Source organism: Belonocnema kinseyi, chromosome 4 (assembly GCF_010883055.1).
Source record: "Belonocnema kinseyi isolate 2016_QV_RU_SX_M_011 chromosome 4, B_treatae_v1, whole genome shotgun sequence".
Classification (NCBI taxonomy): Eukaryota; Metazoa; Arthropoda; class Insecta; order Hymenoptera; family Cynipidae; genus Belonocnema; species Belonocnema kinseyi.
Window position 1 is genome coordinate 140,089,105 of NC_046660.1, and position 18,809 is coordinate 140,107,913.

Below are 18,809 nucleotides of genomic sequence, written 5' to 3' on the forward strand. Positions count from 1 at the left end.
TGTTACCGGTTTATTTTATATTTAACATAAATTTAGGTTTATTTATTAAAAAATAAAAATTATTCTTTTACTTACTTGTGTAACATATCCGTCACACCTATCTTCTTATTCTTCTTTCGAGTGGACTTTTTGAAAATAGGAACTGTACAATTCACCATTTTTTCTAGAATTTATCACAATTTAAAAATTGTTGACATTGCGAAATTCGAAAAAATAAATGCAAACTTGTATAAAAAACACGAAGGAATAAGCAGGCCCAACTGCCAGTGGGAAGCCATCTGAAACTGGCAATAGAAACATTACTGTAAGTGATATGCACATTACAGGAAGATCTTAGATTTAAGTGCACAGGTGCGCAGTTGTCCTCTTCCTATACATGGAAAAGTGTGCGAGTGAGAAGGTTGGTCAAATTGACGTAAGTTAGAGGTCGTGTTCTTTTGTTGATCATCATACGAAAGATACACTAAATAAATATATAAACAGTATTTTCGGTACTTTTTTGAAAAATGTGTGAACAGATTTTGAGAAGGAAACGTATAGGTAAGTACCTTTTAAATTTGTAATATGATAAATAGGCTAAGGATTCTCAAGGCTCAATGACACTTAGGTAAAACAATAAAATATATTAGGCGTTTATTGTACTTACAGTGAAGGCTTTAAAAAAAACGAAGTGTATTTGCCTTCTTCGGCGTGTAACTTTGTCCACAACCCGGAACTTGACATCTCATGGCTTAGAACACATTTTTGACACTTGCGTCAAAACAAACAAGCAGAGCCTCTCAACTTACGTCAATTTGACAAACTTTCTCTTTCGCACACTTTTCCATGTATAGGAAGAGGACAACTGCGCACCTGCGCACTCAAATCTAAGATCTTCCTGTAATGTGCGTATCACTTACGGTAATGTTTCTATTAGCAAGTGGGGGAACGGAGTTAGGTCTCCTTATTATTCCTTCATGATAAAAAACAATTATCGCAGCTGCACACAACATATGTATATCTATATATAGAATTTTTACAATCAAATATGGCGACTTTCCACCCTGCGAATCAACCCCACAACGAGATGCCTAATCCTATCTTATTCCTATGTCATCAGCCACAATCACTACGTTTTTATGGTAACCAATATGGACGTCATCGTACAATACGCGACTTGAATGCGTTTCGTAGACAAATGGCGAGACCATAGTTTGTTGTTGGATCGTGGTTCCTAATATTGGGCTCTGTAGGTAAGATTCGACATTGAAGAAACACGTTATAGGACGGCTGAAATACAGTCCTTACGTATTAAAATTTTTATTGACTGCCCTTTATAACACTTTGTTTTTCTATAAATTAAGCAAATATTAATTGTTGAGCTTTATTTGTTGATTTTCATTTAATTTTGGACTTTAGTGTACGGGTCGAAGCGTTACTTCGTACAGTCCGCCTTACTTAATATTTCCTTTTCTGACAATATCGGTCCATCAAGTCGAGACGACAGTTTTTGACAAGGTCCTTGTTATTCTTCGTTTGCTGGAAATCTTAGTAGACGATGCAGGCGATTAAGTGTGTCGTGGTGGGTGACGGGTAAGTTTAAGTATATTTTATCAAATGTTTATTAAGATTCAAGAAATGTAGTCTAGACGTTCAGGGAAGCAATCTTCCGCTATGTGATAAAAGCATGAAACTGCATCAGTTCTCTGTTTTCTACATGGAACCGATGTAGAGGTGTAGCCACTTTTTGGCATTCTTGTAGGTGCCTTTTATTATCATTAGTTATTAAAATTTCTAAATAATGCCCTCCAAATTAAAGAAGTGCTGCCATCAAAAACATTGCTAATAGTATTTTATGTTAAAAATATAAAATCGGATGTAAAAAAATTACGAAGTTGATTTTATGTTAGTGAAGATAAAATGTTCTCTTTTTATTATGCGCAATTGGATTATGTATATTAAAAATTATATTTATGATTATAAGATTAAAAATACATTGATGTCCGCTGAGTTTGTTTATAACAGTAAATTATAGTTATAATTTATACTCAGCTAATATCAACAATTTTTTTTCTTTCATTGGAGGGGCAACCTAACCTCAGATCTCTAAAGATTTTTCTTGTGAGCAGGAACCAATCCCCGCGAAGCGCCCTCCCAGCGATATCAACAAAAATGCGCTGATATTACTTTTTATAGCTATATATATATATATATATATAGCTATAAATTCTATTAGCTATGGAATATATATAGGATAAGATATATATAGGATTAGCTATATATATATATATATATAGTTGAATTTCAACAGTTTTGTGTGTGTATCTAACCAAATCTGTGAACTATGCATCGAAAAAATTTAATTTTTTCGAATGGAGCTATTAGCGTTCATAGCAGTCCTATGCATTGCCCCCCCCCAGTTTCCTTTTCTTTTACTATCTGGAGGGGAATCTGTGGTGAAACTAATCCAACAGGTGGCACGCCGAAGAGTTTGGTTTTTGCATTGAAATCCAATGCACAGATTTGGAAAATGATAAAAAAATTATTAGTTTGTGAGAAATTGATAAAAAAAAACTATATTGAAATTCTGTAGCCTAGGGAATCTTTTAATTTTGGCAAAAGTTATTTTTGTTGTTAATAAGTGCAAGAAAGCATGGGACGTGAATGTATAGCTCATGGTTGCAAAAGTTAGGTTGTGACAGTAAGGTAGAAAAATTTCATGTGTTCCTTGTATTTCCTCCAAAGCTTGTATTTGTTTAGAGTTTAAAGGCTTAAAGATTCTTCACTATGCAATTTAAACTTATAGTTTTATATTCCTAATTATTAGTAGATTCATATTGAACATTAGTGCGTATCGAAAAAAAGTTGTTTGCGCCAAGTTCTAATATAAATGTAAACTTGCTTTTGGGAGTCAAAAACACTCCCCATGATATTCATAAAGAAAATTTCCGTCCGTCTCCGCAACGTATATATAGCTAAAAACCTAAAAAAAGAAGCACTTTTTCAAATTTAACAGCAAACAAATTTTCTTTTGAGGTTTAAATTATCAATAAAAATATTTAAAATCATGCCGATTTATACCTTTATAGCGGTAATATGCAACACTAATATAGAAGGAATGTTGACATTAAGGTATTATACGGATGAATTCAGAAAAAGAGCTGTCCATGCGAAGAACAATTGAAGACGCTCCAATTTCATGTAGATCAACTGAATGCGTGTGAGAGTGTCTAACCTATCGGACCTCTCTGTTCTTTCATACTTTCAGGACTTTACTTTATAAACGAAATAGTCAAAAATTCTACAAATTTGCACAGAATCTCTGTATTGCGTCCTTCTACCGTGTCTCAGTTTTTGAAAAAAAATGTCAGAACCGCTTAGGCGTAATACTAAAATATGTTGCATTGGCAATATCTTGGGATAGGTCTTACGTGCATAAGATGCGATTTTTCATTTTACTTATCTCAACTTCGAAATGTTCAGTCCTTTTCTAAACAGACCAAACTTTAGATAACGCTCTAATATGGTAAATCTACAGTCCTAATTACAAAAAAATTTGCAGAAAACAACTTTATCCGTATAATACCTTAAAGTAATTGTTATTGACTTTGAAATGCAAGAAAATATTTAAAGTGATATATTGCAGTTTATTTTTGAATATAATTAATTTTTGTTATATACATTATCATAAAAAATAGTTCATAGCAAGTGGGTTTGTACCTAAACAGCAAAAAATGAATTTAATTATTTAATTTGAATTAAATAATTTTTGATTAATAATAATCAATTATTTTTTTGCTATGCAGGTACAAATCCACTTGCTTCGAAGTATTTTTCTGATATTTTATATACCAAAATCTAATTTCATTCTCAAATAGAGAGCAATATATCACTTTTAAATATTTTCTTGTAATTCAAAGCCAATAAAATTAATTAAAATTTCAAGATTCATTATATATTATTGTTGCAACATATTGCAACTCTAAAAAAAATAGCGACAAAGTCGATTTTTTTAAAACTCCAGTCATTTAGGTAGGGTATAAAATTTGTTGACGGAATTATCGCTATACAGGTATAAATCGGCTTGCTTTGAACTATTTTTATTGCTAATTTAAATCTAAAAAAAAAATTGGTTGCTGTTCAGACTTAAAGTGCTTCATTTTTTCCAGATTTTTAGCTATATCTACGATGCCGAGACAGAAGGATTTTTTTATGAAACTTTCAGGGTGTGTTTTTGACTCCCAAAAGAAAGTTTTCAGTGCCATTAGAACTTTAGCTTTCTCGATACGCCCTATTTTCTGACTGTTGAACATTTTTGTTTGAGGTCTTATTAATTTTATTTATTAGTTACAATTATAATTTTAACAATAAATCCTTTTTTAAACTCTTAATGAATAATATAATAGATAATATTAGCAAAACAAATAATGGAAATATAAAATTCGAACTGATACGTTCAAAGTGCATCTCAAAATTAAATTTTATTCATATTAAACTACATATTTTCATGACTTTCTTTCTTAGACTTATTAATCATAGTTACTCTTATTTTTCCATATCTTTTTTTTTCTATTTATTTGTAAGCAGCATTAAGTTTTTAATTATTTTTGCTTTTTTATAATTCAATTCAATACTAAAGCCAGACCAACTGATCGGGGTGCCTCATGTTGGATTAGTTTCATGGACCTTTCTCCTCCGGATCATAAGAGAACTACTACTGCATACGCATACACGGTCGATGCAGAAGGCTGGTTCATAGTGACTTTCCAAGGCAGAAATGTAGCAAATATCCTCAAATTAATCTGGTAGATAGTTCTTTTCCACGTTCAATGGACCCCTATGAGAAGGCATTTAAGGCCATGTGACGGGTGGGTGATGTGTCCAGATTCTTACGTTACAGACACTTTTTATTTTCTTATTTTCACACAAAGCGCCAGATCGGGTTGAAAATTTGGGATACTAAATAAGAAGCACTAAGAATAGATTTTTATGCATTGGTTATAGGTCTTTGCAGATTTTTCTTTAGAATTAGTTAGATTGCGTTAAGATGTATGACATTTCTTTGGCACAGTTTTGCATATGATTCATAGTTCATATAAAAAAAAATCACAAACAAGATTTACAACAAGGTTTCTTTCAACCTAATTGTATCCGACATTTATTACAATATTCACATTTTGGTTTCTCATTCTGTTAAAGAAGCCATAGAGTAAAAAAGTTTGTTTAAGACATTTTTTCTGTATCTAGAATAGTTTATTTAAAAATAAAAAAATTAAGTTACAGGAAAAGACATTGTTAAATATCAACAGGAAGAGTAAATATTAACCGATTTTTGTCAATCTTTTTTTTATTTTCTCGAAATAATATAACGAGGCTAATGCAGCATATTGAAATTAGATTAAATAATATTGTACAGGATTTTGACATTTCTGAATCGACACTTGTAACAATGGTAAGATATTTGGATCTTTTGCTTTCTTAGTGCGGCTACCCATGGTTCGCAGATTAGTGCCACTCGAGTGAACGGTTTATTGCCTGGCGCGCCCTTCCCATTGTTTGACATTGAAGCCAGCGGAGAAATTAAAAATTTTGTGCAATATTTATTAATCTAATTTTAATAGGCTGCATTAGACTCTTTATATTATTTGGAGAAAATCAAGAAAAGATTGATAAAAATCGGGTAATATTTACTCTACCTGTTGATATTTAACGATGTATTTTTCTTTAACTTAATTTTTTTATTTTAAAATAAACAATTCGAGATACGGAAAAAAGTCTTAGACAAATTTTTCCCTCTATGGTTCCTGTAACAGAATGAGACAATTTTAATAAATGTTGGCTACAATCTAACTAATTCTGAAGAAAAATCTTCAAAAGACCCATAAACAATGCATAAAAATCGATTACTATATTATGCTTTCTTTGCATTTTTTCTCTAAAAAATTACGAGGCAGACAAAAAATGCTTATTTAAATAATATCTAACAGTTTCAAAACAAGTTTTTTAATATGTCGGTAATTGTAGAAGATATAGCATAAGTTATGTAAAAATGTTTAATTAAAAATATATTAAGAACGACCGTCAGTTCGCGAAAGCACCTCATATCGTTGGATTCAGGAGACCATTCTGTACAATATCCATTTAAAAAATTCCGGGGACCTTTTAGGTCACATCACCTCTTCTATGTGGCTCCCAAACTATAAATAATTTCAATTCTTCCCGGTAAGAAGGTTTGCATTAAAAAGTATTAGGAAATTTCATTCATCCAATTGTAATGTCAGAAATATGGAATACTTCTAGATCCCCCTTTTGTCCTCCCGTTGTAAATCTTCACAGCAGTAGAAGGTATCTCTCAAATTGAATCCCTTTTTGTACCCACAGCCGACAATATTTTTCTGAATACTTTTGGATACCACAAAGAAACCAACAAATATAAAAATTTCAGTCCCTTTTAATTTAGTATATTTCGCTACTTTTATTTACTATTTTTCGAATAATAGTGAGGTAAAAAGCTTTTTAAAACAAAGCATGGGTTATTTTACGATATCAGGATCAATTTCCACACAGATGGCTGTGGTGTAAAACAATTTCTTGAATTTTTTATGATGATTTTTTATTTTTGTAATTGATAATATTTGAACGAAGGGACTATTTTACGATAAAGAAGTGTATTCTTGTGTAAAATCCTATTTTGCATATTTCATGCTTTTGGAGCGCGTTCAAATGCTTCAAATAAAAATTGTGCTTTTAATTTATTTGACGTTAAGTTTGGCAACTCCGTTCGGCCTTGAAAGGGATTAAAGTTTTATTATTTGCGCCGCCTAACGAGGATTAAAAAACAAAGGAAAGAAAATGCATTCTTAGGGATTCAAAATTTTTAATACCTTTTCTTGCAGACCTTCTAGGATAAGTATTTTTTTATTTGTGAAAAAAATTGTAAATAAAAATATATAATTTTTGTACAAACGAAACATGATATGACAATAAATGAGACAAAATTTATTCAACTGAAAAATATTTACAAATTGTTTACGAATATTTTGTTGAGAGGAAGCGTACTTTTTCTTTGAATCGTAAACTTCCGCTTCCGACTTCAAAGTGTTTGGTGGCGATTTTGTGTATTGCGAAATTTGAGAAATTGCAGTGAGGTTTGTGGTGAGTTAATGAGTAGAGTATGAAGGAATTGTTTTTCAGTGAAAAATCGAGTGACGAAAATAATAGAAGTCAAAAAGTGAGAAGGTTAGGTAGAGAAGCACGGAAGAAGATCAGGTATCAGGATGGGGTAGTAGAGTTGCGAAAGAGATTACGCAAGTTACATTAGTTTGATGGATAGTGGGAACTCAGGCGAGGAAGTGTTCGGTAAACCGAAGCGTGAAGAAATAAGGGGAAAATACAGAAAAACAGTACAAAGGGAGAGATTAAGGGTCGAGAGTTTAATATCAATCGAGAAGTTCGTAAATAGGAAAAGGGATAGGGTGAAGAGAGAAAGTAGTGAGGACAAAGTAGCGACAGGATCAACTCTTAAAAATCCTAAAATGTACAGAACGCCACTGGGAAAGGAACAGTTTGGAGCGGGGGAGAACGAAGAGGAGGAAGACGAAGAAAAAGTTAAACGTAGAGGGCAAATAGAAGATGAAAATTTACAGTTGAATCACGTGCGAAAAATGATGCTAGAAGTAATGAGGATATGTAAAGAAAAGCAGGAGAAACGGGAAGAGGAAATAAAAGAAATCAGGCGGGAATGGGCGGGAAGTTAGAATTAAAAAATATAAAGCTTAAACTGAGAGTTTGGAGGTAGGGAGAGTGGGAATAGGGAGAAGGAAAGGCTGAATAAGTAAAACAAAAAATAGAAAAGAAAAAAAGAGAGGAAAGAAAAAGAAACATAATGATAAAGGGACTAAGATTAGAAGTAAAAGAGCTGAAGATAGGAGTGGAAGAAATACTACAAAATATTGATGCTAGGGTAGAAATAGAGGAAGTGCGAAATGTAGGAAGGGAAGAACGCAGAGAGGAGAGAATGGTACTGATGAAACTAAAGAAATGGGAACATAAGAGGGGAGTGATGACAAAGAAGTGGTTCTTACATGGAAGCCTGGAGAGAATAGAGGATGATTTGACATGACAATGGGATGCAGTAGTAATAATGGAAACGTAGCTAGATGAAAAGAGATGGGAAAGAGTAAGGGGAAGATTACCAACAGGTTACAAATGGCAGGTTCAAAATGCAAATAGTGGAAAAAATAAATATAGGAGGAGAAAGGTGGAAAATAGTGGGGGTGTATGTGAACGGGTGATATGCAGGAGAAATCAAAGGGGTTGAGAGAACTTATGGAAGAAAATAATCAAGAAACTAGGCTTATAATAAGAGATTTTAATGCGAGAACAGGCGATAGAGGAAGAAGGGAATGCGATGGAGAGCGAGGAAGAAAACCCAAAGATAAGATACTGAATGGGGAGGGAAAGAAATGGTTAAAGAGCCTAGAGCAGATGGGATGGTTTATATTAAATGCAAATATAGAGGGGAATGAGGAAGAGGAATATACACGTTCAAGGTGAAAAAGGGAAACGGTAATTGATTATGTGGTAGTGAACGACGAGGTACGAGAGAAGGTCAAGAAACTAGAGTTAGGCAATTTTATAGATTCGGATTACTTTACCATAATAATGATATTAGAGGAGAAAAAGAGTAGTAACAATAAGGCTAAAAAGAATGTGAAATTAAAAAGAGCAGGGAGTGGGGATTGGTCAATCGAAGGTAAAGAACAGTTTAAGGAAAAGTCAGGAATATCAAAATGGGGGAAAGAAATGTAAACGAGGAGATGGAAAATTTTTTAAAGGGATAAAAGAAATATTAGAGTGCACACGCAAAAAAGAAGTTAGTGAAGGAGGGGATAGAAGTGGTTGGGATGAGGAATGTAAACAGAAGAAGAAGGAAGTGAGAAGGGAATTAAGGAAATGGAGAAAAGGAACAAGTAGCGAAGAAAAAAGGAGGATTATGTTGAGTTGTGTGATAAAGAAAAAGAGGAGGAAAATAAAAGGTTTGAAGAAGATGCGGAGAAGGCTAGCGCAGAAGAAGAGGTTTGGAAAGTTAAAGAATAAACCAGGATATCTAGATGGAGGGATGGAAAAAATATTTTATGGAATTACTTGGAGGGGTAAAGACAAAAGTAAGGATAGGACGAATATATGGTAGGGAAAAAGATGAGGAAGACATTAAAAGGGTGGAAATAGTCAAGGTATTAGGTATGATGAAAGATGGAAAGGCACCTGGTATAGATAAGATTCAAAATGAAGTACACTGTAAAAAAAATCTATTGAATTTTACATCTCTGGTGGATGTAAGTAAAAGGACACTCGTGTATCGGAGTAACTTTACGAATCTGTTGTGATATTCCAATTCGGCCGATAATTTCACACGCGAAAATATAAAATTCATTATGTGAAAGAATAAAATAAAAATTATCAGGACGACAGGTTTGGAACACTCGAAGCTCAAACTTCGTAGAATTTCATGGAAATTGAAAAAACACAAACCGGACACGTTACCACTTACCTAAAACACATAAGATACTATGGGTATTTTTTTGATGTTTAAATATTCCGTAAGAATAATATGAAATATACGTTTGGAATAACCGCATTTTTTCCGTTCCAATAGCATAAAATGTAAAAGGCAAAATAGGAATAGCTCGAATTCGGCACGAGAGACGCTTTCGTATTCACATATTATATGATTAATTATTCTAAAGTTTAAATTAATTATAAATAAAAAATTTTACAGTTTCCGCCAGGGTAAAATTAAAGATCTTTGGTAAAATTAAAAATCTCGATGTAATTTTCAATCAGCAAAGTGATTTTACCGATGCATGGTATTTTTACACACTGTGACTGAATTTTCCCTTCTGAATGTAAAGTTCGTACGAGGGAATGTGTAATTTTCTTTTTATCGAGTGTGTAGTATTACACTGCTGTTCGACGAGGGTCCTTTTATTTACATCGCTAGAGGATGTAATTTCACATACTTTTGTAAAATCACACAGTGAAGTGTGTGATATTTACAATGATACAATATGTAATTTCCCAAAACTTTGTAATTTTACACAAATCTTTTTTTACAGTGTATGGATGTATGGGGGGGGGGGGGGGGGGGGGGGGGGGGGGGGGGGGGGGGTAGAATTAAAAGAATGGGCAATAACGTATGGAGAAAAGAGCAGGGTGGCCACATGTCAGGGAAATGTCAGGGAAAATAAAGTTTGTCAGGGAAGTCAGGGAAATGAAGCAGCTGTCAGGGAAAATCGAAATTTATATGCTTTTATATTATTTTGGAAACACTTCCTAATATCAATATAAATATTTTTTCAATGTACATTCTTTAAAAATATAATTCAATTCTTAGTTTCTTATTTGTAGTTATTTCTTTATTTACAGTTTGGATACATATCCTTTAGTTCATTAATCAGGTGAGAAAACTCAGCGATTTACAATGGGCTATGAATCACTTTTGTAAACTTAAAACGTATTTAAAAAAAGAAAACTATCTAAATGGAAAACACTTATAAAATATTAATACGGTATTTTTAAAGTATAACTAAGGAGCAAAATTATGACTGATGCAGACTGATGCAAAAAATTATATACATTAAATGCTGGGATTTTTGTGCTCCTTTTTTTGTGTTCTTTCTCTATTTTCAAATGCCATATAAATCGCTTTTGTAAAATTAACCCTTCTATAAACAAGAAACACCCTGTAATGAAAAGACGTATTGAACAAAGTCGATGTCTACATAGATGGAACTTATTTATAAAATAGTAACATGGTATTTTTAATCATAATTATTTCTCATCGAAGTTATTTTTCAGTCTAGGTGTGTTAATTTTTTCATATAGTTATTAAAACTATTTTTAAAAATTAGTTGCAATTATTTTAAAATCCTAAAAACCACTTTTGTGAACAGGGATGCTGGGGATCTACATGTATGTTTTAAAATATTTTGGCTTTCATCTGTGTTTTAACTTTGATCTTTTATCTATGAGAACCATTTGCCCAAATCACATTCGAAAAAAATGCATCCCGTTCTGTACACAATTGTCATATAATACCAATAAAATTAGGATTAACTTCACGATAAGGGCAGTTTTTTGGGGTTAAGAAAACTTGATCATTTACAGCATTACAGTCGATAAAAAAATCAAGTGAACGATCTACCTGGATAACGTTGTGCTTGTATGGGTTTCCCTAATGTCCAAAAATGTACATATTCTACTATCAATCAAATTCAGACCAATTTTGCGAGAAGGGTATTTTTAGGGGTTGTTTCCTGGGGTAGTTATAACATAATTCCTTATCATATTAACCCGCTGGAAAAATCAAGAAACCGAACTAACTTAATAAAATCGAATTTTCACAATTTCGAATCTTGAATATTTATTAGCAGAAACATCACTACCTTGTATTTGAAGGAGATAATAAATTGGCGACTTGATATTATGTGACAATTATGTACAGAACGTAAATGTAGATGTCCAGCATCCCTAGTCACACGACTGCTTTTTAGGATTTTAAAATTATTTCAACGTATCTTTAAAAATAGTTTTAATCATTATTTGAAAAAATTAGTTTAGAAAAAGTCTTCCCTCAAAAAATTTTCAATCATTCTGAAAATTTAGATTGCTCGTTATATGAAAATGGATTTTTTTCGTTTAAAATTTGTTGTGCTGGAAGTTGTTTAAAGGCATTAAAAGATGTATAGAAAAAGGTCAATTATATTTTTCGAATATACATACATAGACTGGAAAATAATTTTGTAAAAGATGTTGCAATTTTAGCTTATACATTATGAGGGTTATTTTTGTAAAGATTAGGGGTGAGAAATAATTATGCTTGAAAGTAACATTTTACTATTTTATAAGTAAATTCCATCTATGTAGATAACTACTTTTTCCAATACGTGTTTTCATTACAGGGTATTGCTTTTTTATGTAAGGGTTAATTTTACAAAAGCGATTCATATGTCATTGGAAAATAAAGAAAGAGCACAAAAATCCTAACCGTTAATGTATACAATTTTTGGCATCAATCTGCATGTTTGTATTCGGAAACAAATACGGGGGCTGTTTTTGTAGCGTTTAGGAGTGAAGAATAATTTTGCTCCTCATTTATGCTTTAAAAATACTGTGTTAATATTTTAAAAGTATTTTCCATCTAGATAGTTTTTTTTTTTTTTAATACGTTTTTACAGCACAGAGGGTCGCTTTTAAAAATAAGAATGTATTTTAAAAAGTGTTTCATATCGCATTGGAAAGCAGATAAATAGAAAAATAAAATAGCCTAGTCATTTTTTAATACTTTTTTCATTGCAGAACATAGAAAGAAATCTAACCTAGTCATTTTTTGTAATCTCATGATTTTTTTAGAGGTTGCCGCTGAGTTAACGGCAAGCTAGCGCCGCCCTGTTTTCTTAAAAACGAATAGTCATTATAATGTCATTATATGACATTTTGTTTTTCGTTAGTGGCGCCGCTGAGTTGTCTTACCTTAATTTATCCATACTGCTATGTAAAGCACATTTTTCTGGCTTGTGTCACTATTTTGCTTAGCACATTATTGAAACCTTATTCGTTTTTGTAATAATTTCCTGTCAGGGAAATTCGTCTAAATGTCAGGGAAAAGTCAGGGAATTGTCAGGGAAATTGAAATATTCAATCTTGTGGCCACCCTGGGAGAGGGGTGGCCAGAGTTATGGAAGGAAGGAGTAGTGGTTCCCAAAGTGAAGAACGGCAAAGGGAAATAAGTTAAAGATTATAGATTAGTGACACTAATGTCAACATTATCTAAAGTATATGTGTAAATAAGAGGATTAAAAGGGAAAAAGGAGCAATGATAGTAATGTTCGTGGGCCTAAAAGCGGCGTTTGACTTAGTAGACCGAGGCGAGGTAGAAAAAATTATGGTGAAAAAGGGGAAAAGAGAGAGATTAATAAAGAGAGTATCGGAAATTTTTAGGAAGATAAAAAGCAAGGTAAATGTAGGATAGCAAGTAGGAGGTAGTTTCTGGTTGGTGAGAGGAGTGAGACAAGAATGTCTTCTGAGCCCACTTTTATTTAATATATTAATATCAGATTTGGAAGAAGAAATGAGGAGAGAAGGTTTGGGAAGAGTTAGGATAGGAAAAGAAAATATATATATATATATATACACTGGCATACGCAGATGACACAGTGTTGATGGTAGAGGATGAAGAAGGGATGGCGGTCTTAGTTACAGGATTAGAGAAATACTAACATGGGAAAAAGTTGAATTTGAATGTGTAAAGGCAAAGATAATGAGGTTTAGTAAAGGAGGGGGAAGGAAGAAAGAATTGACGGGGAGATGCAAGGGAATCAATTTAGAATAGACATGCTCAGCCTGGGGAAATTTCCGTCAGGAACAGATGTTTTGCGCTTACCACTATTTCGGCTGGAGAGCGAGAGTGATGGTAGACGCGTGCTTGAGGCTCTCCTCTCCGACCCAAGCAGCACCGCAGATACGAAATATCTGACAGGGTGCTTGGGCCGACTAACTTTTCAATATAAATTTATAATAGTGACTGGAGTTTTAATTATTTTATTTTAGTATTTTTACATTTATTGACAGTAAATGGAATTAAAAAGAGAATTGTACAAAGTTTTTCTTTTTTGTACAAATTACATTATTGAATATTTTATTATCGCCGTTTTTTACATTGTATGTATAATGGGCAGAAATTTTAGGTGATTCTTTTTGCAATATAACAATTTATTAACATCATGCACAAGGTAGAAAGTTACGTTACAGAAATGAAATATAATTATAAAATCTATATCCTATTCAGTATCAATAAATTCAGCTATGTTCTACTAAATATTAAATGTATTAAATATAATATTCGAAAGTGGGTTTGAGCCTACTACGTTGATATGTTCGAATAGTAATATAGAATGTATATCATCAGGCTACCTAACTTATATATTGGGAGTAAGTGCAATACTCCAAAAGTTTATGGTAGATCTTTGGCAAATGGTGCCACTTTTGCATATATGAGAAAGTGAAACAAACCATATATATTTGCATATTTCATTCATATAACTTATCTTTCTACATTTTCCATCATATTAATATATTGTTAGACCTTCAAAAGTATCAGTCAGTCAAAACTGTGATATTAAAATATTGCATAATGTACAATAAATAATTACTTTGGACGATTCTCCTTTGAGCTCCTTTCTCCTTTCTAGCTCTCCAGCCGAAATAGTGGTAAGCGCAAAACATTTGTCCCTGGCGGGAATTCTCCCATGCTGGGCATGTCTGATTTAGAAGAAGCAAAACAGTTTCAATATTTAGGATATATCTAGCAAACAAATAGAGATTATAGAGCTTCTATATGAGAAAGAATAAAAAATAAAAAAAACAGCGTGGATGATGAAACAAATGTGGGGAATAGGAAAAAGGAGGTTGCAAAAAATTGCAGAAGGAGAATGTGGTTATTTGATACGTTAGTATGGCCGGTATTAGGATTTGGAGCAGATATATGGGAATGGAAAGAAAGGAAAGATATCGTGAGTTTACAAGAAAGGCATTTAAGGTGGACACTTACAAGAAAGGCATTTAAGGTGGAGACTACGGGCAGACTGGAGTACGCCAGGATATATGGTGAGAGAAAAAGCACAAAGGGATAAGTTGAGTATTAAAGCGGGAAAGAGGGCATGGAAATTTTAGACGAAGCCTGTGGTAGGGAAAGGGAGGGGAGTTGGCGAGGAAGTGTTTGATGGAGGTGAAAGAGAGGAGAGGGAGGCGATTGAATAAACGAGATGGGAAGTAATGAGGGACTTCTTTAATGATAGAGAAATAGAAGACAAAACTGGAGTAAACTAAGAAGAATTGGAAAAAAGGAGCGGGAAAGACAATTAATAGAAAGATGGGGGATGATTGAGGAATCAAAATAAAATGAATGGTAGGGCATGATAAAAAAGGATGACCAAAGTATTTAGAAAAGGGATGGGGAGAGAGAAGGTGGACCAGAATAGCAAGATTTAGATTTAGAAACAAGGTAGGAGAGGATGTATTAGGAAAAAGAAGAGAACAGAAAGTGCAGAATATATGAATGGGAGAATCTATGTAGGGGGCTGTTTTTGAAGGTCATTTTCAAGATTTATTTAAAGAGATATAATATTTCAATCATAATCCAAGAAGACAAATTTATTATACATATTATAGGGAACATAAATTAATTTTTTAGAATTATTCAAAAACAAAATGGTGTCTTTAGCGGACCCAGAGTACGGCTACTTTTTTTCAGACATCCACGGCCACCAACTTTTTGTCGCCAATATTTGTCTGAGACAAAGAAATACATTTTTTTCTTAAAGATGAAATGAGAAGCCAATGTCTCACGTGCGATTTTTCAAAAATATCAATTTTTCACAAAGTTATGCATTTTTGAAAAAAAAATTTTTTAATATCGCCGAAAAACTTTTATAAAAAAAATTTCATTTTATCGAAAAAATCGTACGTTACATTTTTTTTTTTTTTTGAGAAATCGTTTCAGGACATTGTTTTTGACATAATTACGTACCAATTTAGCTTAAAAAAATCGATTTTTAAAAATTTTTACATAGATGTTACTCCTTAAATTACGCTGCAGTAAAAACAAAAAATAATGACATAAATATAAGAGGCTCTGTAGATAGTTGTAAATAGCTGTAAGTAGTAAGTATAGGATTGTAGAAAATATGAAAACGGTGTTAAAAGGTCTGTACACGAATGTAGGAGAAATGCAAAGACCGAGCGGGAAGTGCGACAACCAACAAAAGCGCCTTCTAGGTGTGCTCAAACTCTCGAACAAAGTTCTTTTAACAAAAGAGAATTCAGAATCACAAAATTACAGTGGTGGATTTTTTGAGTCAATTTTAAAAGGTCTGCGCTCGATTGTGGGAAAAATACAAAAACCGAGCGCGTAGCGCGAGGCAAAGACATACTTGAGCGTGAAGCGCAAGATAAATGCATGATCGAGCGCGAAACACGAGATAAATACATAATCGAGCTCGAAAATCAACAGTCGCGCGCTCAAATTCGAGCGAAGCGAGCCGTGGACAATGACAATGTGCCCGCGCAGCGGGAACATTTTTTTATTCATACAATACTAAAGTTAACTGATGTAAGTGCTAATTAAAATTCATCAATTTAAAACTTGTTTTCAGTACTAGAAAGAATAGATAATAATAATATTATAACATAAAAATTTTATATAACTATAGGGCCGTTAAAAAAATACGTAACGCTTTCTTCTGAAAATTTTGATCTCCCCTTCCATCCACGTAGCGCTTTTTCAATAGTAAGTATAAGTAAGCTTAACATTAGCGTAACGCTGTGAGTGCCGCCCCTCCCTCTAAAGGTGTTAAGTATTTTTTGAATGGCCCCTATTAATTTGTAAACACTCTCTGAACACTTTAATTCGAGTTAAAATTGAATGCCGACAATTTAGAGCAAGAAAATAAGTAATGTCAGTTTGTTTTCAAATTTATAAGAATGTAATTTTTATAAAATTCTTTAAAAAAAAAATATTTTTGAATATTTCAGGTCTATTAGAAAAGAACAAATATTAGAAAAAAATCGAGTCTTTTTAAAAAAGATGTTTAGGACTTTTAGAAGTTTGAAAGAAATCAAGAAATATTTTATCAATTTTCGAAAATGTTTCCAAGTTTTTAAATACAGTGAAACCCTTTAATCGCCCTCCCGTCTATAGCCCTTCCGAGGATTGATGACACGCCACAGGTAAGTGTAACTGGAGCTGCGCGGCGTGCGCGGGATCTGCGGTTGTCACTCAGGCGTGAACAAACAAAAGCGGAGCAGGCTATAATGAACTAGTTTCCACACACCGGTAGCCCTAAAGTTGTCACTATAGAAGAGTTTCACTGTACTTCTTATCTATTCCAAATGTCTTAAATTCCTGAAAATATTTTAACTAATTCGAATTTCTCTCCAAAATTTTAAAAATCATTTCAAGTGTAAAAAAATTGCCTTTTAATCTTCTAAATTTTTGCAAACATTTTAAGAAAAATTATTTATTTTCTTGAAACCTTTCGAAACTCTTTTAAATCTCACAGCCCTTTCCCTAGGGGGAGGACCGCAGTCACGCTGTTGGCCGATATTTCAGAATCATTGATGAAGTAACTGCTTGTAAGTGTTACAGATTTTCCCGCAATCGCGGGGCAGTGACGAAGGATATGAGTAGAAGTCTCATTATCCTTTTCGCATATACGAGAGAGGGGACTTTCTTCAAGCCCTAACTTATGTCTGTGATACCGGAGGTTTCCGTGTCCTATACCCATTTCAGTTAGGACCTTGACTTCATTCCTCCCGAGCTTAAGTAATTTCTTCGCTTGGTGAGTGTTGAACTTTGAGTCCAAGAGTGTTTTAGCCTTTTTGCGGCCAGATACCAAACTCCACTCATTCTGATGTTCCTCCGTCAGCCCACTGTTAATATCTTCAGTGGCCAGTAACATTTTCTTTTGCTGCTAGTTTTGCTAGCCTATCCGATATCTCGTTGCCGCTGTGACTCGATTTTCTGTCGCTAGCTTATCTAGTGCCTCAAAGCACTCCTAAACTAGTAGCGACGTGGTCGTTGTTCCATTCAAGGCCATAATAGCAGCCCTACTGTCTAAGCAGATACGAATGTTTCTTTTATTGCCATACTTCTTTGCCTGAGCATGCTCAGTCTTGGCCTCATTGGGATGTGGATTAGTATCCGCACTGCTGTCGAGATACTGCTATCGTTTACCATATTTAATCTCCATCCCGCCTTCACAGCTATGGCCTTCATGGTGAGACGGAGGGGCTCCAAACCTATTAGTGGCCCCAGAGCCATCGTGCGTGTCGACTTCGAGGCACCAGTGATGCCTCTGAGAATCAGTCCCCTGATTCTTTCATGTCGAGACTTCACAGTAGACATTAGACCCTGCTCCACCAGGCTACCGCCGCAAAGGTTAGCCTGGGTTGCAGGATCTCTGTGTAGATCCACATAAGTGCCTCCGGTCTCAAGCCCTAGCCTTTCCCTATGGCTCTCTTACAAAGTCAAAGAGTCGCCTAGCTTCTTGCACTTGTTTTTCAGGTGCTCGTTCCATGACAGCTTCTTATCCAGAATTACTCCTAGATATTTGGCTCGTCCTTTGATTTCCAGTTGTTTTCCTGCCAGTTGCACGATAACAAGTTATAGCAGGGTCATGGCCGCTCTGATCACCTCTCCAGAGTTGTGGTTAAAAACTCCTTCAAAGTCCATAATGGTTCCAATCGCGAGGCCTTTCTGCTCTTGTTGTCTTTCGATTAGGTTAACTGCTGTGCTTAGGGCCGTTTCCACTGTTTTTAGTAGGAAAGATGTGAGGCTAATGGGATGGAAATCCTTGCGTGAACTATAACCGATCCTGTCTGATTTCGGAATGAAGACTACTCTCACACCGCTTCGAGTCCAGTTGAACTACATGCGGCTTTGATTGCCTCGGAGGTCTATTCTCCTCTTCTCTTAACTTTTTTAAGCCCGAAACATGTGCCTTGATCAAACGAGCCAAAGTATCCCCGTCAGACTCTGAGTACCCCCCGCCGGGAAATTCCACAGTTTCGAGAGAGCAGCTTATCCAGTCTATTGTAAAATGATTTGATGAAACAAATCAATCCTTTCTTCGACCGTTGATATTTATTGATTTCTAATAGTAGATTTTAAAAGTGGGACGATGGTCGTGGGGGCTAAAGCGTAGGCTTTAGACCCACTCCTTCGGCTTGCGGGTTCGATTCCCGCCTCGCACTCTGGAAGAGTCTCGGTG

The 18,809-nt window shown here is 34.1% G+C and overlaps 1 protein-coding gene across 5 annotated transcripts in view; it reads left to right on the top strand.

Moving 5' to 3' along the window:
* Positions 1-1,224: 1,224 nt before the first annotated feature.
* LOC117171834 (ras-related protein Rac1) overlaps positions 1,225-18,809 on the top strand; it is a 110,164-nt gene continuing 92,579 nt past the window's right edge. For all 5 annotated transcript variants that reach the window (XR_004466927.1, XR_004466926.1, XR_004466928.1 and 2 more), the window contains exon 1: positions 1,225-1,572. Coding sequence is in view for 1 of the 5 variants with exons in the window: in XM_033359468.1 (XP_033215359.1) it covers positions 1,538-1,572 (35 nt within the window). In the remaining 4 variants the exon portion in view is untranslated. The remainder of the gene's footprint in view (positions 1,573-18,809) is intronic.